General features: G+C 38.8%; 1 protein-coding gene across 1 annotated transcript; it reads left to right on the forward strand.

The window, feature by feature from the left end:
- Window positions 1-1,440: 1,440 nt before the first annotated feature.
- Window positions 1,441-3,494, forward strand: CHRM5 (cholinergic receptor muscarinic 5). Its single transcript, XM_007423979.2, has one exon. It carries the CDS (start codon window positions 1,502-1,504, stop codon window positions 3,089-3,091), a length of 1,590 nt encoding a protein of 529 aa, XP_007424041.1. The 5' UTR covers window positions 1,441-1,501; the 3' UTR covers window positions 3,092-3,494.
- The last annotated feature ends 19,373 nt before the right edge of the window (window positions 3,495-22,867 follow it).

Here is a 22,867-nt window from a genome sequence, read left to right on the forward strand (position 1 = left end):
CCACTTTGTAGCCTTTATATAAAATGGCTAAATAGCAAAACAGTGCAATACACTTATGTTGTAACACAGTTTTTGTTGAGAAACTGAAGAATGGGATATAATTGGTTTACTTCTTTGCATAACACCAAGCTAGATACAGTATGAATGTGCCATCAGAAACCATGTCGGCTTTTCATTATTCGGTAGGCACAAAGAAGCAATTTTATTGGGAGCCAATGAATATGCATGGAAATTAAGTTAACGCTACCTTTTCCAGCTGTGACAATACAAACTGTGTGTATCACTTTTAACTGACCCTGACAGATGCTTTATTTGTAAAGGTTACAGATGTACAGTAATGGGGCAGCTTTAATTGTTTTTTCATCAGGAAAGAAGAGATAAAACTTACTATCATTTTAACAGTGGTTAAAATTTTAAGATCATCACTCTAGCCTAACTTTTGTACAACACAGCAATCTGGGAACAGAGGAGATATTTTGTTCAGGCTCAGTTCAAGCCAAGTTTGTAGCATATGTCCCCAGTGCCTTTTTTTTTATATATAGTTTGAAGCAGATATTTGCATGGTTGAACTCAAGATGGATTTTTATTTTGAAATCTTAGTCTTGGTTTCATCACTTTAATGCTAATAGTTTTATCTCTTGTGTAATAAATTACCTCTTTGATAGCTTGTAGCAAGAAAGGGTTATAAAAATGACTCTTTGAGCCTCTCTTGTCAAGTAAGTCATTATAAAACAATGTTGATTGGATATTAATAAAAACTAAAATATGATTTTCATTATTAATTCCTGTTTAGTGGGGCTTTTTCTCATTGTTAGTGAACGTATTATATAAATTATAGAATTGTATTCTAATTTCTGTTACATAAAATGATCTGTAAAAATCAGGAACCTACATACTCCAGGGTAACGCAACTTGATTGGATGAAAGATATCACTGAGCATCTGTTGCATCTGTTGACTGAATAAATGCAAAGATACTTAAATTCAGATTCTGCAAACCATTCAGAGAAACACTTCATGAGATAGCTAAAGTGTTCCTCTGAATTCACCGCTCAAAACATTGAGGTTGTGTATTCTGTTGGAGGCTTAGCCCAGCCACTTCGAAGGCCTTCTCACATCATGTGAGCATGAAAATGAAACCCCCAATAATAATTTCACCTGTTGAAGAGAAGGTGGAAAGTAGAGGCCTTCAAAGTGGGTGTTTTAAGCCTTCAGCAAAATGTGATACATCAACACTTTGAACAGCAAGTTTGGAGGGGTACTTCAGTTGCTTTGCTGAACTCTCCTCCAAAGGATTCATATATCCTTATTTTGAAATTTGGTGAAATTCATAATTGAAATTGGCAATGGTTTAATAGTTTTCTAATGCTAAACAAATTTGGCAAGTGCCCTTTATTTTATGAATTTTCTCTCTCTTTGTCATTTAAAGGATAACTTCAAATTACAGATGAAGAACCTAGAGCAAATTAAAAGACGCTGATGTTAATCCACCACAAAAAAGAATGGAAGACAAGTTACATAGCAACTCAACCATCACCAATGGTTCAACTTCTAGCCAAAAACCACTTGAAGGCCATAGCCTTTGGGAAGTAATTACCATTGCTACTGTAACAGCCATTTTAAGTTTGATAACCATTGTGGGAAATGTTCTTGTAATGATATCCTTCAAAGTCAACAGCCAGCTCAAAACAGTGAACAATTACTATTTACTGAGTCTCGCATGTGCAGACCTTATAATTGGAATATTTTCAATGAATCTTTATACATCATACATATTAATAGGGCACTGGTCTCTTGGAATTTTGGCATGTGATTTATGGCTAGCACTTGATTATGTAGCTAGTAATGCTTCAGTAATGAATCTGTTAGTTATCAGCTTTGACCGGTATTTTTCTATTACACGTCCCTTAACCTATAGGGCTAAACGCACACCCAAAAGAGCTGGGATTATGATTGGTTTAGCTTGGCTAATTTCTTTCATTCTGTGGGCACCTGTAATCTTATGCTGGCAGTACCTTGTAGGGGAGCGAACTGTCCCACCTGGAGAATGTCAGATACAATTTTTGTACGAGCCTATTGTCACCTTTGGTACCGCAATTGCTGCTTTCTATATCCCAGTGTCAGTGATGACTATTTTATACTGCCGCATTTACAAAGAGACTGAAAAACGAACCAAGGACTTAGCTGAACTTCAGGGCTCCAGTTCTGTGACTGAGTTTGAAATGATAAAGCCTCAGAAAACACTGCTGAAATCCTGCTTTAGCTGCAGGCAACAGAATTTGACCAAAAGGGAACAATCTCAGGCTTCGTGGTCTTCATCCAGTCGAAGTACTTCTGCAACAGCAAAAGCATCTCAGATTCAAAACACCTGCCAAGACTGGTCTAGGGCAGAGCAGCTAACTACTTGCAGCAGCTACGCATCATCCGAGGAAGAGGAGAAATGTCCCTCTGATCCAGTCTTTCAAGTCGCTTATAAGACCCCTGTTAAAGGGAAGGTTGATGAGCAAAAAGAGGAGAAAAAGGAAGCTTTTATCAAAGACCAACGTAAGGAGAATGACTATGAGACCCAGAAATACTTTCTAACACCAACCAAAAGTCATATTCAAAAAAGTAATAAATGTGTAGCTTATAAGTTCAGGTTGGTGGTTAAAGCTGATGGTGCACCAGAAACTAACAATGGCTGCCGAAAAGTAAAAATCACTCCTTGTTCTGCCAGTTTATCCAAAGACACTTCCATCAAAAATATGGATCCTAATCTAAGTAATCAAATTACTAAAAGGAAAAGAATGGTTCTTATAAAGGAACGTAAAGCAGCCCAGACTTTAAGTGCTATTCTTCTAGCTTTTATAATTACCTGGACACCCTACAATATTATGGTATTGGTCTCCACGTTCTGCTCAGATTGCATTCCTCCAACATTGTGGCATCTTGGCTACTGGTTGTGCTATGTGAATAGTACTGTTAACCCAATTTGTTATGCCTTGTGTAACAAAACATTCAGGAAAACCTTTAAGTTGTTGCTCTTCTGTCAATGGAAGAAGAAAAAAATGGAAGAAAAATTATATTGGCAGGGTAATACAAAGCTGCCTTAAGTTAAAATGAAGTGGCTGAAACATAATGATCTTGGCCACAGAGTGTATATTAGCTGCAGGTCTTTATTTGTAAAGTTGTTGTTTTGTGTGTTTGGAAGCAAAAGAAGCAACATTTCTGTGATTTATGACTATGAAGAAAGCAGTCACAAGGTTGAACATTTCTGTAATTGTGACTATTCAAAGGGGCATTATGAGTGTTGCTATCCTAGGGCGTTTGGTTCTGCGCATCTGCTCAATAATGGCAGGACACGAGACCTTAACGATTGGTGACTGAACAGATCCATACATGTATTAATTTCACATTCTTGCAGAGTAGTATTATGCCTCCTTATATATTATTCTAGAATGTTTTCAAGTCAAATTATAGATCTGCAATATAATGAGGTTAGCATTGCTTCCCCTGCAAAATTATCTGCTAATTGAATGGATACAAAGGAAATGCATATGTCTGTAGCCCATGATAAATGATTGAGATCTTTTCTCAAAGGGAAAAAAATGTTCCTGGTGTCAGCTTGAGTTATAAATAATGACTGAATTTGAATTCATTTTTTTTTTTAATTGGGGCTAGATGTGGCTTGTAAGGGGGAAAAGTCTGTTTATAAAAAGCATATTGAAAAGCATATTTAAGTATGTGATTACTTAAAGATTTAAAGTTGCTGTAGTGAGAGCTACATATAAAGTATCAAAAAGTTAACACCTAGCATTTCATATTTTATATCCAGTTTTACAAACATTTACATGAAATAGTTTCATCTCCCTCTCTGAATGTTATAAACTGTGTAGTCAGACATGAATAGTATTATAGCATTTTAAAGAGAGAGAGGAATATGTAAAATCATCTACCTCTCTGTGTTTAGATTTTTAGTGGCAATTCTCAAATCCCTAAGCAAAAGTAACTAAATCCATTGGGCAACAGCTAGAAGTTGCTGAAGATATATATCCCTTCAGCCTGAATAGGAAGGAATTATAATTCATATAAGAATGTACATTTAATACATAACTGTTTCAGCAAAGAATCTAATAAAGACAGTGAACTAGAATAGTTACTGAATAGCAGATTCTGAATTAAAACCAGCTACCAAAATTAACTGATGTTGCCAAAAGCAAACAGTAACAATAAGCAAGTGAAAATGTAAAACCCTGTGTATGTTGGATCCAGATTTCTGCAGTTATCTATCTGGATCCAGATCTACTTCTATGAAAATAAAATAATCTAATTATTTCTTGAATCTGATAAATACATGCATGGTTTCTCATTTGAAAAGGTTTCTCTCTCCAATTCAGCAGTCAATAGTCAAGCTCTGCACATAAAGTGATGTAGATGTGGAAATGCACTCTACTCATGAACGAGAGTATGACTCATTCAGGAACTTCATATATGTACGTAAAAGCACAGGAATTCTGGCTTGGAAAGTAATGCTAAAGTGAATAAGGAAAATTGAGCTATAGGGTTAGAAAAATCCAAAGTTTCATGGACATGTGGATTTTGTAATTCTAACGTTGACTGTCAAGCTCTGCACATTCATTATTTGCTGAGCTGCAGTTTAAATGCAGACTCAGTTCACATCCACATATATAGCTTGGTATGGTTAGCCGTGTGGTAATAGTATGGTTGTAAAGTGTAATCTTGCATAATTCTGAGATAACACAGCAAAGTTTATAAGAGTCGCAATACAATTATTAATGTTCCCAGTGAGGTCAAAACCTCTTTCTTATAGAGCTGGTTCAGTGATTTTTAAAAAGCTTCTCCATAAATACTGATTTAAACAATATTTTCAATAACTTGACTACAAAGTGAGTTATTTACAGAAAAGTCCCCCAATTATTTTTATAATGGGACTAATCATAATTTAAACAAGCTGTATAATAATGTGAACATGTGACTGATTCTAAGTGTTTCTGTATTGTGCCAATTGTTTCTGGAGCTTTGCTATACTTGTTAAAGGAAAATGTGGATTCCTATAGAGACCTCTTGATTATTATCTTCAGTCAACATTGGAGCAGATCCATTGTGCTTTGGGGTTTTCTGGCTTTAAAAAATTACATACCTATATGTATGATACGTGTGTCTGATTCAAATGATAACGCATTTCTATGACTCAAGCTATGTAATATTAGCAAAATGTGTTAAGTTTGTAAAAGTTATCTGCTTGCTGCAATTTTATTGCTAAAGAAAAAAAACCTGCCTTCTAGTATTGAGGTTAATTGGGAAGTTATTGTCACCTTTATAGGAATGTTTTATATATGTTTATGGTATGTGTTGAGTAGATATATAAGACTAAACAGTGATGGATGCCAAAGTATCAGTTAACTGTTAAATATACGCTCAACCGATGCTGCTAAAAACTGAAACGTTACACTGCCAAACTCTGGGATACATGGTAAATATCTGGTACTATATTAAAATGGTGTGTGCTTATTCTTTCCCATACAGTATGTTTGCATAATTTAGAAGGGGAAAATTGAGAGATATCTAACAACAATGTCAAAACTGTATCTTTTCATTCTGAAGAAATAGAAAGATAGAAATAAGTAGGATTTCGTGGCAGGAAAAACTGAATGGGGAAAGAGATTCAAGATAGATGGTAGCATCTAAAAAAGAAGATGCTAACAACTCAGTCACACACAATTACAATATTAAAAAGACAACTCAAGAAGCCAGGGTGAAATTACACAAGCATTTTCATGGCAATATAAAAGTCAAAATAAATATATAGGATATGGAAAGACAAGTCACCCAGGAAGAATATAGACAAATAATCTGGAATTGTAGGGATGATGTCAGGAACATCAAAACAGACAATAAGTGGAATTTGGTGAAGGATGCTAAGAAGAGCACAAAAGTTAAAATGTTATGTGGATGATGTAGAGCTAACCATTATGCACCCACAGAGTGTAAAAAGACAGCTGATGAAAACCATTAGAGGTTTTGGTGAATTCTCAGGATAGAAAATTGACATATAAAAAAAACAAATATAATAACAAGATATTTATCTCAAGAAGAAAAAAGCATGGTGCAGAAAGGGTTGGGTTGCCAGACAACAAAAGGTCCAGTGAAATATTTGGGACTGTACCTGACAGGTAGTAACAAAGATGTATTTCAAAACTACATCAAATTATGGAGAGAAATTTAAAAAGATCTTCAAAGATGGGAAAAATTAAAACTCTCCCAGTTAGGATTAATTGTGACTGTTAATATGAATATATTACCTAAAGATCTATCTATCTATCTATCTATCTATCTATCTATCTATCTATCTATCTATCTATCTATTTAAAATGTGGCCAATCTCAATTCCCGAAAAAATCTTGCCAGATTGGCAAAGAACAGTCAGTAGATTTATTTGGAGTGGGGGGAAAATGTAGAATAAAATTAAACATTTTACAACATTCAAAAGATAGAGGTGGACTTGGTCTTTTGAAATTTATATTATATTACCATGCAAGTTGTTTGCCATGGATAACAATGGATAAAATCCCCAAATATCAAAATGTCAGTATTAGAAGGAGCTGCCCAGCTAATGGACTTCCCAGAAATTTCTGGTATAAGGTTGCAAAAGAATACAAAATTTATTAGACAAAGTTTGATAAAAACATGGATTTTACAAAAATTAAGTCCAGCAACCTCACCTCTAGCCTCACCTTCAAATGCTTTTTATTCTGGAGAAAATTATTGCAAGAAAAGTGTAATTACATATGAAGATATGGGGCATACAGGCTCCAGAATCAGATTAAAGGTACAGCAAGAATTACCTGGTGAAAGCCAAAATTTACTGTGGTTGGTATATTTTCAAATTGCTGGAAGAACAAAAAGTGGTCTTAAGAAAGAAGGAGGGTCTGTAAGACAAAATGTGTCATGGAGACAGAACAAGTCAAAAATTTGCATGAGAAAGTGGACGCTGAGTGGTAACGAAGAAAGGTAGAACAACTACTATGTTGGTTCAGACTTCCCCAACAAGAGAATGTGTGTTCTACAATGCAATGCAAAGAGCTGCTTAAAGGGTCAGGATTGAGCTTTAAGGTTAATAAACCAATTGTCAAGGAAGATCTTATTTACTTTGAATGAGTTCAAATTGTCAGAACCAGATGAGTTACATCTTAGAATATTGAATAAACGCGCTGACTATCTGTATGCATCTGTATTACTTTTGAGCTATCCTAAAGTACTGGATTTATATGTATTACATTTTAAAATCAGGTATTTATTTAATACATGTTGGGAGTGCAGTGAACTTAATATAGCTTGATCTCAGTAAAATATTTGACAAAGTTCTCCAAGATATTCTGATTAATAATTAAATTTATATGTGTTCCAAGCCATGGCTATTAGATAGATGGCTTAAGAATTATATTCAGAGTTGCCAGTGGATACATTTCAAACTGAGGGAGATATTATATGAGGAGTTGGTTTTGTACCAATGTTGTTACCCAGAAGAGGGTCATGATCTCTTCTCTACTAACCAACATGCAGGGCAACAAATAATAGTCTTAAGCTATAGAAAGGTAGTTTCCAGCTGAATATTATGAAATCTTAATAGAGCAATTCAAAAGTGGAAACAAATACCAGTGGTACACTCCCATTCATTAGAAGTGTGCAACCACAAGCTGACCACCATCTGTCAGAGTTGGTTTAATTCCTGCAATGATGGGATTTTAAAGACCCAATTCTTGTATTATTAGAGCTATAAGGGACCTGCTTCTTGGACATGGGATTGCACAAAAAAATCAAAGTTTTAGGGGAAAATGTATTATACCATTGTCACATTCTCTTTCAAGCAAGGGGACTTTTTATTCACTGTCAGCAATCAAAGGGACAAAATCTCCACAAAAGAGGACCTGTTGAAAACGTTGCTAGTCCAGGAACAAACCTATAGAAATGCTTACATCAGCAGCTGAAGCAGAAGTATACTAGTGAGGCCAAAATACTATAGTTCTTCCTCCTAAATAGAACTCCAATAGTCAATACTTGTGTCACCAAACAAGGGCTGTGCCTCAATGTGGACTTCTTGTAACATTTATTCTTGAAAACCTGGTGGTAACTAGGTAGGAGGACTGGAAAAGCAGGAGTGCATCCATCTACAATATATTAGGCTACCTAATTCTACTGATTCTTTTACTGGGTATTGTCCTAAACTAATATGTGTTTAGAATGTCTTTGGATTCCATCTCTAAGACCTTACTGATAACTCCTGACATCATTTTTTAAAATCAATTTTTACTGAAGAGATTTTATTACAGAGCAAAAACAATACAAATTGAAAGAAAAAAGTAAAAGTGATAAATAAGAAAGAGAAGAGAAGAGAAGAGAAAGAAAAGAAAGAAAGAAAGAAAGAAAGAAAGAAAGAAAGAAAGAAAGAAAGAAAGAAAGAGAAAAGGAGATATAAAGAAGCAGCTTCCAATCTTCTTTACAGCAGTTATACATGCATTTATATGTTATCCTCTCTCTCTATAGTTATATCGTGACTTCCTTCTTTCCATATTCTACCCTTTCTAATCGTCAAACCTATAAATCACAAGTTCATTTTTTCCCCATTTTCAGCAAAAAGTCCATAAAGGGTTTCCAGTCACTGACCAATGTAGTTGTTGTCTTTTCCCTAATCAAGCAAGTCCATTTTGCCATCTCTGCAAATTCTGTTATCTTCACCAACCATTCCTTCCTTGTGGGCATTTCAGAGTCTTTCCATCTTCTGATAACTCCTGACGTCATGAGGGTAGCAGGAAAAGGGCTAAGTGGGCTTGAATCCTTGATAACCTGATAATTTGTCAGGTGAGAAGCATGTTTCTTACCAGGCCTTCATAATAAATAGATTAAATCCAAGGGATAATGAACAAACAAGCAAATGAAAGAACCAGTAGATAATGGATTTAAAGGGTATAACCAGTTACAACATCATGTCCGAAGCAGAAAAGATAATGTCAAATCAGCTGTCAGATCCAATGTCCATATCTAAAAGAAGTCCTGACAAGATTAAAAGAGTATTTGAGTTCTACAAGTGAGAACTGCACAACCCTTGAATAACATGTTTTATCTCATGCAATCATCAGGAAAGATTCTGATTCATATTCAACCAGCATCAGACACACAACTGATGGAAACATAGAGGACAAGCTTTTTGCATCATAGAGCCCAAGCTATGGATTTTCATGCCTTGGGAAATGGTTTGTACTACTCCCTCATACTGTTTAAAATGTGTATTAAAATGTATATGTTTCAGAATTACTTGGGATTTCTGGCTGTGAATTATTATTGAAATAGCTTTTAAATTATGCCTTGCTTTTTGTTTTGCTGCATAAATATTAAATTAAATTACTATTTGTATGGGTGCATTAGCTTCCGTCAGCATCATAAAAATACATGAGAAGGCAGGAGATACAAATTTTAGGCAAATAAATAACAAATCAATGCATGCAGAAGAGTGACTTTTCTGATACAGAGCCTTGAGAGACCTATTTCCCACACTTGTCTGAAAATCATTCCACTGTGTGAATCTCTTGAATATAGATAATTTAAAAATATCAATCCAAGTACAGTTTTGAACAGAGAGCAATGATTCTTGAGTTAAATGAGATGAAATTCCAGATCTGAAGATTTATGTTTTATTAGGGGAAGAAAGCACTACATTTCCATCCTTTATTGATTTATATTATAACAGTTAACCCAATTCTATTCCATGGTACTGCAATTGTTTTTACTTGAAAATAATAATAATTTCCAGCAATTTTTGAAATTTCAGTTAATCTTCCATTTAAAAATGAACAAAGTCACAACAGAAAAGTATTTTTGGAATAAAAAGCACAATGATACAGAAGGCATTCCATTAATTAAATACACAATTACCGGGTCTACCTCCACATGAGTCTCTGACATGAAAGAAGCTTGTCTCTTCATGTTCAATTATGATGAACTCCACTATAATTAGTCACATTTTTATGTATAAAAATGTTACTCTATTTTGAGTCAATGAGCAACTGATTAAATGCTACCAATATTGAAAGGCGATAGAATTTTGTTGTTGACAAGTGTGAATAAAACAAATGAAACCATTCCATTTCATACTCCAGCTCCAGTCTACTGAAGACATCAAGACCTCACTAGATTTGTTATGAAGGAGTTTTTCTTTTCACATTATGCACTTCTGCAAACCTCACAGTACCCTAAATTTATTAATTTTATTTATTTAGGAAATGTGAACACAGTTCACTCCCAGTGGCTCTAATCAATTTATAAACATATAATAATAATATGGAATGTGCAAAGCATTCTATAAATGAAATATTCTATGCATGGAACAGCTAGTTTCAAGTGGTCTATGTCCAGACCAAAACACATATGTTGGTCCAGACACAAGATTGAAATATGTAGATTGAGTCCAGACAGGTGATGAACATGCATACAGTGGTACCTCGGTTCACGAACTTAATTCGTTCCGCGACTCTGGTCACGACCCAAATTGGTCGCGACCCAAATCAAATTTTCCCATAAGGTTCAATGTAAATATGATTAATCCGTTCTGAACCATATGTGTTTTTTTTAAAACCACAAAAATATGACACAAAGTACAGTATGAAGAGAGAGAACGCTAATCTTGCTCGACGCGACTTCTGGTGTGGAGGACAGGAAGGCGGGTGGGGAGGCGGTTATTGCTTGGAGGGAGAGTGCCCCTTCCTACAGGAAGCCACGACCACGTGTCACGGGAGGGAAAATGGCCGCGGATCCTGTTCGTCACCCGATCCGGCGTTCGCAAACGGAAGCAAAATTTTGCGAACGGAGCTGTTCGTGACCCAAATTGGTTGTGAACAGAAGCATTTGTGACCCGAGGTACCACTGTATTTGGTCTAGGCACAGACTTAAACATGCATGTTCCAGGAAAAAGTGTTTGGGGGAAGAAGAATGGGAAAACACCAAGCACATTGGCAGAGGTGTACAGCAACAGCAGCAGTTAAGAGGCAGCTAAGAAGGAAGGAACTGGGAAAATTGAAGGCAGGCAGGCTGGTTGGCCATGTCACCCTCAAGACAAGAACATCAGTAGCTATCAAACTGCCCCCCCCCCAATCCCTGATCTTCTCAGCACTTTTCTATCCCTGCCTCCCCTTATGCCAAACTTGAAGCCAAGGAGATCAGCATCAATGGGAAAGGACTGACCAGGAAAGGGAGGTGCTTATAAAATTAAGAAGTGAGTGGGCCAGCTGGTTAGCTGCTACTTCTGGTGATGTCCTTGGCTTGAAGCATGCATATACAACTGGCCCATCTGCCTCACCCTAATTTTCTCAGGGCCTTCCTTTTGCTCCTTCCCCTTAGCCACTACCACCAATGTCCTTGGCTTCAAGCACAGCATAACGAGAGGTCAAAGGAAGGAAGGTCCTGGGAAGACTGGTAAAGGAACAGCTGCACAGATCATGTGGAGGAGACAGGGAGATAAGGGTTAAGCACATCAGTCTCACCCCATAGTACTTGCCTCATAAGATCCCTCTATATTTTGTTTCAGCCAGGACCTGAACAACTAAAATGTTTCAATTCTCCCAGCTGCAGAATGGTTGGGCAGAAATTCCCAATATGTTTGTGGGGGTTTGAAACAATGTTTTTCATTTCATGCATTGTTGGAAACTAGTAAGTTGTTTTGGTATTCATTAAGAAACAATGAAAAAATGTTCCTCTAGAGATTTATGTAAGATCCCTCATGATATTGCTGTCACCACCAAATTCTTTCTCGGTTTGGAACATTTCTATTTATTTTAGTGATATGAATTAGTGGGATGTCAAAAATCTGGAATATGGAACACTTTTTCAGACTAATACATTTTATTAAAAGACATACGATTTTGTGAGCTCACAAAAGCGTATGCCTTTTAATAAAATGTGTTAGTCTGAAAAGGTGCTACCAGATTCTTTCTTATTTTTGGCTACCATAAACTAACACAATTCTCCTCCTACAGTGTCTTAGTGAGATGTGGGGGCAACATAGATGGGCTCTATCTGTGGTGTAATGCTTAGAAACAAGAATAAAATAATGTTTAGTATTCAACTTGAAAAGGTCAACTGAATCTAGTGTTGGTCTATATTTAGACTGTATAAAGGAAGAAGCTTTCTGTTGATAAAACAATGTTTCAAATAGGATATTTACTCTTCATAAATACCTTTAGAGATAATCTTGCAGAAAATACTCAGGCTTGGCTTTGTGAGTATTTGTTAAGATAAAATGTCTTTCGAATTAAAATGTAAGTTATTTTTAAAAGAAACTTGACTTCTAGTAACTTAATCACTCCAGGCTATTCGTATGTTGTAGCTCTAGCCTTCTTTAAAGGAGGTTATTGTACTGTTATTTAAACCAGTCAGTTTGACTGCTGGAAGATAAACAGTGCTTGCGTAAAGAAACAGCTTCTCTTGGATGCTCCTTTTCACCAAACTTCCCAGTTCCTTCTCTTCTGGTTGATAGTGGGAGATGGTTGAAACCACAGCTTTCTTCATTCTGTATCCCATCCCTTAAGGATCCAGATGAAAGGGAATGCCTTGATTTAAAAACCTTTGAGTCTCAGGTTCCATCCCCCTAGTCATCACATGCATGCCCTAAATCAGTGTTGTCCAAACTTGGCCACTTTAAGATGAGTGGACTTCAACTCCCAGAATGGCTGGCTGGGGAATTCTGGGAGTTGAAGTCCACTCATCTTAAAGTGGCCAAGTTTGGACAACACTGCCCTAAATGAAATACCATCTATCAATAAAACCATAAGACCGACAGTATCAGCATGAAAATTTTGGAAGATCAGAGGAATTCTCTTAATATCTAAGGGCTTCTCTTATTACTGTTTTGATTACGTAGCACAAGCACTTCCAATTGAAGACTGCTACTAATCTATATTATCGTTTTATGTTAGGTACTGCTTTTATCCTAAATGCCTTTTATCATGATAACAACCTGGAAAGAGGGTTGATAGGAAAGACATCTGACATAATTAAAATTTGAAATAAGGGAAGGAAATGCCAGAGAAGGCACGAATGTAAGGAAATGCATTTTAAAAGTATAATGAGTATACTTAACTTTCAGGTTAAAAGAGATCATGCAAGGTGTGAATTGTGGAAAGCAATATCTGTGTTAACCTACATATGCCTCACTGTCTTCTGTTGGATGAAGCAATGCAGATATGCACAGCAGCCCGTCCATCTTGCTTCACACTCAAGATTTGGAACCGGTCTTGACAAACGTCCCTATCAATGGTTACCATGATTCTTCATGTTGTGCATTATGTGATGTGATTATGAATCACTAACTCAATTACACCGTGCTGCAATCTTCCTGACAAGAAGTATTTGTTTTGTTCAGAGGAGTAGTCATGCTCCTTTATAAAGAAAAAAAAAATAGTTGTGGCTTATACAATTCAGAACTGGCTGGGTTGTGAAAGCTCCACCTCACGTTGTGCATCACAGGAAACGTATGCTAAACAAAAGCATTTTGGGTTTTGGGACCGTACAGCTGTATAGCTTTCAATTCACTGAGTTTCATTTCTTTTTCTTAGAAGACCATAGCTGCCCAGAACTTACTATTGAGGTAATCTGCTGAGGCAGAAAGAAAACTGGGAAAAGATTATATAATTTCATAATGTGAAAGGCTCTAGTGGTTCCCTTCACTGTAAGCTTATGTAGTATCCATCTATTATTTCTGACTGATAAATAGGTATTTCTTTAAAGGAAAATAAGACTTTTCTCTCAATATGTCTCTCTCATTACTCATTATTTTCTTATTTCTATATGTTCACATCCTTCTGGGTAATCTTTTGAGCATTATATATGTGTAATTTAATATTCTCTTGCACTTAATCTAATTTTATTCGTATATTTAAATGTGTACAACCAATCAAGTAACACCCTCCTCCCCCAACCCCCAACATGTTTCTGCATGAAAGTTAATGAAACACTAATTATTTTACCTGGAACAGTCCTGGCTAGAAGCAGCAGGCTTGACCATCATCTAGGTATATTTCCATATATTTCCTCCATATATGCTTTGTTATTAAACATCATTGCCAATAGACAACATTCTGCAATTTAAATTTGCTTCTGCACAAACATCATACCACCAGCCTCCACTAGAGATGACATTATACTCTAGTTTGCAAGAGTTAGGGGAAGAAAAGTTATCAGTATCTCTGCCTTTTGTAGTAAACCTCTGCTTTAAAAGATCTGGTTTCTATATCATGACACTGTTACCTGTATATAAACCAAGCCTTATTCTGTATTGAAATACTTAATCTTCAATTTTGGTCTCTCTGTGGTGTCTTCAAGTCAGTGTTGACTCCTGGTGATTGCCTGGACTAGTCCCTGCAGTTTTCTTGGCAAGATTTCAGAAGTGACCTGCCATTGCCTGCTTCCTAGGGCTGAAAGACAGTGACTGACCCAAGGTCACCCAGATGGCTTCATGGCAAAGGTGGGACTAGAAGTCATAGTGTCTTGGTCAGTGTAGAATGTCTCATATCCTCCACATATTTAATGTCTGCTTTGAAATACTTCATCTTCAGTGTAGAATGTCTTATATTCTCCATTTAGATCTACAGGTTTAATCCTAAATACATTTTTGTATCATAGGGAGCTATTTAACCAGTATATTATAATATTTACTTCCTAATTCAAGTCCTTCATGCTCCTTTCTTGTGCTGCCCCCTATGCAGAGAAGTCTTAGCTTCCTCTTCTCATGTCTTCAAGTTTCAACTATTGAAGTCAGTTGCATGTTTACATTCTCTGCATTTTTGCTTTCCTCACCATACAATGCCCTCCTGCTAAAGTAGCTCCCATAGATTATAGCTGATTAGTTATAGTAACAATTAGTTATAGTTGGTTATAGTTGGCTACTGTGGCCTAGGCAGAGGGCTCACTAACCCCAAAGTATTCCTCCTTCTCTGAATCCAGAATGGAGGCTGGAAGTATTGTTGCCCTTAAATGGGCGTGACAGTTGCTGCTACTGTTGGTTGAGGTGGCAACAGCATGCATGAAGAGCTCTGGTGGCAGGTTGTGGTCAAGCTGGGATTTTTTCCTGATAGCAGCCCCACAAACAGCACCTGACAACAAGGAAGAGGACTATGAGGAGACAGGCCTGTTGGGCCTGGCCTGGCCTGCCTGCAGAGCCTCATCTCACAATACATAAGGGATGGGTGAGATAGTTTGTTTACAACTGGAATGGGAAAGGGAGAAAATGGATTTGGGCAGCAGCCCCAGGAGCCCAGGTGAGCTTAAGTCATTTTGTATACAGCTGAATACAGGGAAGAGCTGGAACAGGCAGTGCAAGGGAGCCTCTGGTATTCAATTAAGGTCCAGGACAGCTGTTCCCTTAAATTTGTTTTTGTTTGTGCACTGATGGAAGACCTGACCTCATGACCAGACATGATCATAAAGGCACAGAGCCCCACTGCCGGATGGGAGAGGGGGTCCTGCAGCAGGACCATCAGAGCCCAGCAGCTCCCAAAGATGACTTCTCCAGGCAATATACAGTAGATGTCTATAGATACCTGCATAGGAAATGTTCTTCCATTTTCTGGTGGAAAACACTGTCCTCTGTAAACATTGACCCAGCAGAGCCTCATCTCGCAATACGTAAGGGGTGGGGTGGGTGATCAGCAGCAGGCTGGCTTCAAGATGGAGGCTCCATTTTGCAGACATGTCTTCAAAAAAATGTAAGTAGACTAAATTAGAGCTGTGCAATGAGACTGTGTGGATGAGCCCAGAGTAATATTTGCCTAAAGTGTTTGAATGTCAGTCTACTTAAAGGAAGGAAGATGTTACACTGTTGATCTGGGGAGAAAGAGTGTTTTGCTAACCCTTTACTTTTTTACAGATGTTCTCTGCCTGTTGTCAGTTTTCTGCGGGCAGCAACAGTGAAAAAGTGTTCAGCAACTAGAAGCCCCTTGATTTAGTCAAACTACCAATGGAACATCAAAGAATCCTGTTCTGTTCATCTGATTAAGAGAGGAATTCTCTTACTGTCAGAAAATTGAGATTTCCAGACTGGTTGGAAATTGTGAAATCTCTGTTCTTATGCCTGATGCATGTAAAGGTTATGTTCTCTATTGCAAATATCTAGAGAAGAGACCAAGCAAATGTTAATGATTACAAGGTCTCTTTTGTAGATTCATTTGTTACAGACCTTAGAACAGGGTTCCTCAACCTTGGCGACTTGAAGATGTGTGGACTTCAACTCCCAGAATTCCTCTGGGAGATGAAGTCCACACATCTTCAAGTCGCCAAGGTTGAGGAACCCTGCCTTAGAACCCATATTGTTACCCTTGCACTAGGATAAGATTTTCTTGCAGAGGTCTGACAATTTATCTAATTGCATAGCAAACTAGCCACGGGGGTCTGGTAGACAAGTTGCTCTTTTTCCCAGTTAAGGATTGGTTGGTTGGTTTTTTTTAATTCAGCCAAGTCATGGTTAATAGCACGTTGTGATATCCTTTATTTTCAACTCTAGTTTTGTATCAGGGTATCAAGAGATTCAGTGTTCAGTTTCAGGCAGTTGAACTAGTCATCATCTGGCCATGGTAATTATTTGAGTTTGAGTCTCTTGCACTAGTTGGAAACAAAGAGGTGCAGAAAAGTCTAACTCTTTGGTGCCATCTAGTGGTCCACCTTTTTGTAGTCCAGGTTTGGTAGCTCTACATACAGTAGGAACAACTGTTTACAACGCTTTGGCAAACTGAAAATATATGTATAAGATCAGTTGGGACCCGGTTGTTGTGGTGGTCGTTTTTTCTTTTTTCTTTTTGTTTTGGAAGAAACCTAGATGATCTAGGTCAACACCCAATCTTTTTTGCGTCTCCAGTCTCATATGCCGCTTTGATTTTGTCCTCTCAGCCCCTATTTTTCCCCACGATCACTTGACCCACAAGTGCAGAACTATTTGTCAGTAGGAAGCATGCCTACGCTGTCCTAATGACACTTGGAAAATCAAATGCTAATTTAGTAGAGCTCTTCTTATAACGGAATTAGTCACACATAATTCATACTGACCATATGGGTGGTAGAGGACAGAAATCATAGGTACGTAAATGCATAGGTGTTTTTTGTTTTTTTGTTTTTGGTATGGAAAAAGTAAATTTTCCATCTTTAAATGAGATGTAAGTACAGTTAAGTAAATACACACATGTTCCCACCTGGTTCTGATTGTTTTTAATGCTTAGAACAATTTCAGAGAAAACTTCATACTCTCTATAAATAACCAGTGGTGGATCCCAAAGAAGCCAATATCAAGTATTTGCAACAAGACTTGTTGCCATCTTCCTTATATCAGTTAGATTTCAGGTTTAGGCATGAGATGGAAACCCCATCAGTTGCACTGTTAGATAGCTGTGACAGAATTTGGATGAGGACAATGTGCTCCTTCTTGATCTGTTAGGTCTCTCGATCACACCACTGATCATGATCTCTTTCTGGGCTACCAGCAAGGGTTAGGAGTTGGAGGCACCCTTTTACAATGGTTCTGCAATTGGTGGTAGTGGGTGGGTGGGGAGTGGCGGGGGAGTGGGGGGGGGTCTACCTATCTGCCACTCCAATTAGGGGTGTCACAGAGTTTTCTCTTTTCTCTCTCTTCCTGCTGTCTAATATTTCTATGAAGCTGTTGGATGAGGCCATCCAGGAACGGACAATAATGTGGCAAAGTTCTGACCTGGTATCTGAAGGCTCAAAGGACTTGGATGGAGAGAAATAGGTTGAAGCTGAATCCTGGCAAAACTGAGTTACTGTTCATTCCGAAACTGTCTGGCTCTCTAATTGCTCCAGTGATTACCCTGGATGGGGCACACTGGATGGGATAGTACTCCCTCTGAAAGAACAGGTCTTGTGACTTGAAGGGTTTTCCTAGACTCATGGCTGCTACTTGATATGCAGGTGGAAACTCTGGCTAGGGAGCATTGTCTATGCACCAGCTGCAGACCTTTCTGGAGGAGGCTATGGCCACAGTGATTTACATGCATCTCCCCTCCCAGATAAATTATTGCAGTGAGGTGGCTTCTGAAGATTATTTAGAAACTACATTTGTGCACAGTGCAGCAGGCCATGTATTAGTGGATGATAACCACAACTCATATATAACATGCCATGCCCCTGGCTGAAGGCATATCTTCCAACATGTCTGGAGTCAAAATCCCCAGAGGTTCCAAGTTGCAACATCCCTGACACCATGAAACCAGTTTCTGCCCCGCCAGAGCCTTCCACGTCATGGTATTTTCAGTCTGGACCAGGTGACCTTGACCCTGATCTGAAAGTTAGACCTCCCAGCCCTTGGGAAAGTTGCAGACTGTGATGGAATGCTTCGATGAAGGCCGCGCTCGGGGAGATAAGTTTAGATAGAGTCTGGCAGGATTGATGTCAGGTTCAGCCCAAAGAACTCCACGAGACAGTACAGGTCTAGTTTGATAGCTTTTATTAGCTTCCAACCACAGACAGAATCCTGCCAGACTGAATCTAAACTCCTCAAGCCAGCAAACAAAACCCTGCAAATTTCTTAGGGTGGTGCCAGTCTCATCTTCTTAACCTTCCCACCCTCCTGCTGGGGGCTAAGGCAATGCTTATCTCCCCGAGCGTGGCCTTCATCGAAGCATTCCATCATGCAGACTCAGAAAACGACATCAGAAGGCTGCACAGTGCAGAAGTGCCAGATTTGCTCAGAAGCCTGGAAGTCCTGGCAAGAGAACAGATGAGCTGCTGCAGGTGGATTAATGGCTCTTCATAGTGTGGTGGGAGTGGGCTCAGTGTGGAGTATTAAACCCTTACAGGTGGCAGTTTGCTGGAAATAATTCATCCACTCTGGCTGCTGCTGGTGTTACTACTGGTTACTGATAGACCCTGGGCCTGTTATTTGACTATCTTTCTGAATTACCCTCTATTTTGGCATTTGGCTTGGCTTGTTGTGCCTTGTTACTGTGTATGTAGCTTGAGGTTCTTCAAAACAAAACAACCCCTCTCTTTCCTTCTTTTGATACTGATTTCTCTTCAAGTTGCCCGTTTAGCTCCTAATGTGTGACTGAGAAATTTGTCTCAGTGGAATATACCACTGCATTAGCCTTAATGGCTAGGATACAGCTGAGTCAGGAAAAAGCACCTGTGTTGTGGCCACTGCACTGGCTGCCAGTTGGCTTCTGGGAACAATTCATAATGCTGGGATTGACTTGCAAAGCCTTATATGACTTGGCACCCAGGTATCTGCGGGTTGGTTTCAAGAGAATCCTGTCCTTCTGGTACACTCATCTTAGGTGTGGGTGTTATAGCCTCTTCCCTGTGGCAGATTTGGGGGAGATCAAAAAAGTAAATGTATCTGTGGCACTGCCTGCCCTTTAGAACCCTAGAGATCTGGACTGGGTCTTCGCTCCTGAGCTTCAGGAAGGCTTAGAAAACTGAACCTCCAGGTACACTCAGCCTCACCAGAGTGGCCTGAGCTGTCTAACCCCAACTTACCTGGGTTGATTCTGGTTGCCATCCCTGGCCCAGACCAGCCTTTAGGAGGATGGCACTGCATCTGCAGCTGGCTATTTGGGCTACACCCTGGCTTTTTCACCAGTAGGGCTGCATCCATAGCCAGTAAGGTTAGTGCTATCTCACCCAACTCAAGCCCAAAGGATTAAAGGAAGGGCTAACTGAGACTAAGATGTGGGCTAGCAGGAGAAGAAGGCAGAAGATGACAGTAATGATGAGGAAGTGAAGTTAATGTCAGAACTGCAGCAGGGACAAGGCCTACTGAGGTCTATCAAGAGAATAGCAGTAAGCAGCCTGAGTCAGGAGAAGAAAAAGGGTTGTAGGTTCCTTTCAGCAGTGATTCTGCCTGGAGCTTGGCTTGGAGCACAGCTTACGAATTCAGCTGTAATTCTGCCCCACAGCTTGGCCATACCGAATGACCATGAGAAATCAAGAGAACCAAGGCCCAGAGGAAAGACTCTGTGCCAAGTCTGAAGAAAGGCTAAGGAAGGGATGCAGGTAACTGATTAAGTCAGCTAGGAGAAGCTGGGAGGCTGAGGTTAATCCTATCCAACCCAAATTGTACCTGCAAGGAGAGTGGGAGGAAGAGACCAGGGACCAGTACAAGGTTGTCAGGAGGTAGGGTGTCAAATAGGTTAAGCTGGTGGCTGCAATTGTGCAATCAAACCCCTGCCCCCTTTTTTCATGTGTTACGGGTCTGATACAGCCCGAATCTGTTTAAAAAGCCGTCTCCTAAGAAAAGTTGGAAAACCAACCACAGAGCCTATTTGGGTCTGTCTCCAGTTTTTCCCCAAACAGCCCCACAAGGAACAAATGTAAACACAAGCTGCACATCCTTGCCACAGTGTTTCTCTGCCAAGTCAGACAACAGCTGGGCATTGCAGAAGATGTTATTTCAGTTGTAGAACTCGCTATTTCCTGATTTTACAGCAGCTTAGGAACACACAGGAAAATAGATTTTTTAAAATAATTCTGCTTTGTTCTCATAAAAACAAAGAAACAAGAACTTTTGCTCAGAAAAACATCAATTGCCTTGATTCCAGTAAGCCAGGAGTATCTCCCTACTATGCTTTTAACAAATTGTAAGCCATTCTATAATCATCAGTGGAGTGCCAAAATAATGAAACTGCACTCAGTTCGTCCAACATGCAGGGAGAAGGAAGCATGAGTAGCCAATACCACATTAACACTAAGCCTTCAATTTGCCATTTCAGATACCAATCAAGGGTGAATGTTGGAGTAACATAAACGTGAAGCCATGAATAACTCCATAGATAAGGCAGCTTAAATGAATTTAGGTGGGCTAGTTCAACTGAAGTACATATAAAATGTTCATTAGAATCCTTAAAGCAGACCTTTGGCTGGCCTGGCTACTAATGGGTCTCTGTTGATGCTATACTATTGGTAGACTATAGAGTAAGGGCATTCATGATACATAATACTTATACATGTATGTAATAAAAAGTCAACAAGATTCCCTGCCTCCTTCGGTCCATGGTGAAGTTCCAGGTAGGTCATTGCTCAGGTGAATATGTTATATGAGACCATAAGGAGGTTTTCTGCTCCTGTAACTTAAAGGAGACAGCCAGGTAATGTACCTGTTTTGTTTGTGCATCTTTTCAGCCAGGGCTCAGTAATGATACTTAGAAAACAGGATCAGAAAAATACATTTCAGGATCAGTGAAGTACATTGTAGCTGCATTAACCAAATTGTTTATTTGTACTATACTGTACAGACACATTTCTTACAGTTTTTAAAGAACATTGGATCATCTTTGATGAAGCTTTATTCTACAAATGGCATGGGTTAAATTGTAGAAAAAAGTGACCCTTTAACTGGTGTCAAACTGCATTGGTAAAACTTTTCTCTTTCTTTCTTTCTTTCTTTCTTTCTTTCTTTCTTTCTTTCTTTCTTTCTTTCTTTCTTTCTTTCTTTCTCTCTTTCTCTCTCTCCTTCCTTCCTTCCTTCCTTCCTTCCTTCCTTCCTTCCTTCCTTCCTTCCTTCCTTCCTTCCTTCCTTCCTTCCTTTCCTTCCTTTCCTCCCTCCCTCCCTCCCTCCCTAGGGAGGGATGATGCCATGGATGAACAGAATTCTTACATACTGTCTTGGAATCTATATGATGTGTTATATATGGGAAAGGTTGCCTGCATTTTTTTTCATCTCAGCTAAATTTGCATCAACTGGTGCTTCCCCATTGCTGAGATACATGGGACTACCCTAATTTCATACCAGTTCAAAACACATTGCCATTATGCTGAGAAAGATTTACAACCATGTAAGAGCATCTGCTCCATGTGAATGGCATTTCCATGCCATCTAACTTAGCAGCTAGCAAAGCAATAGCCTCATTTACTCGCAGGGTCACTAAATGGTGCCATCTCCTTTGTCAAGTGAACATCAGTAATGGAAATTAGAAGTTCCTTTAATAATTTATCCTGCAAAGAGGACTGTTTTGCACTAAGTAGATCCTCTGGGCTATTCATTTGGCATGAAATCTGGAAGATATTTCCCTCAGCACCTCTGGAGTTATAGCTACTTTGTACCATCCCTCCAAACTGCAAAGAAAGCAAGATTTGTGTGTCACCACTAGCTTTGTAAGTATATATTTGCCTGGAATTCCTGTAAGAAGCTGGAGGACAAATTAATTGCTGCAAATATGCAGTTCCAATGGCAGCTGTTTCACAGATTGCATGGGAAGGCGGGGTTCTTTATCCAAGAGTGTTAAAATTTTGATAAATTGGCCTCCTACTGAATGGAAAGAGAAGCAATCCTGTGCATTAAGAATACTGCCAAGAAAGATTAGGGAGATTGGAGTTTTGTCATCAATGCAGGAGGAATTCTGAATCTCAATCTCTTTCCAATTAAATTTTCTTGCCCAAAGCTTCCATTTTCACCAGCTAGATTAAACAGCAACAAATGCACCTCTGAGAAACCTAAAAGGCCAAGTTGAACACAGATTGTGCTGGAGAGGATCAATCCATGTGGTCCCTTGGAACTGATGCCACTGAGCATTGCCAACCCTCTTAAGATGATTTTGGATTGTTCTTTGGGGAAGGGGGTGGAGGGAGATTCCCTTTTCTTCCTGTGCATTTTGGCAGTTACTTCTGCTAACTTGGAGGTTTTGCTGACCCAACTGATTCCCTATTGATCGTGGTTAGTCATGAGCTCTGCAAAAAAGGGGCATGACAACAATGAAGTATCTGCTAAACTAACCATGCAATCCTATATCCTCCTGTTCAGTATTTCCCAAACTTTGGGGAGCTGAGGGTCTTTTCTTTCTGAATTAAAACTGAAAACCCAATGTATTATCTCAAAGCAGTTT

This window comes from Python bivittatus, unplaced genomic scaffold, assembly GCF_059951505.1.
Source record: "Python bivittatus isolate LINGU-HERP-01145 unplaced genomic scaffold, Pbiv_v1 ctg000480_np1212, whole genome shotgun sequence".
NCBI classification, from domain to species: domain Eukaryota; kingdom Metazoa; phylum Chordata; class Lepidosauria; order Squamata; family Pythonidae; genus Python; species Python bivittatus.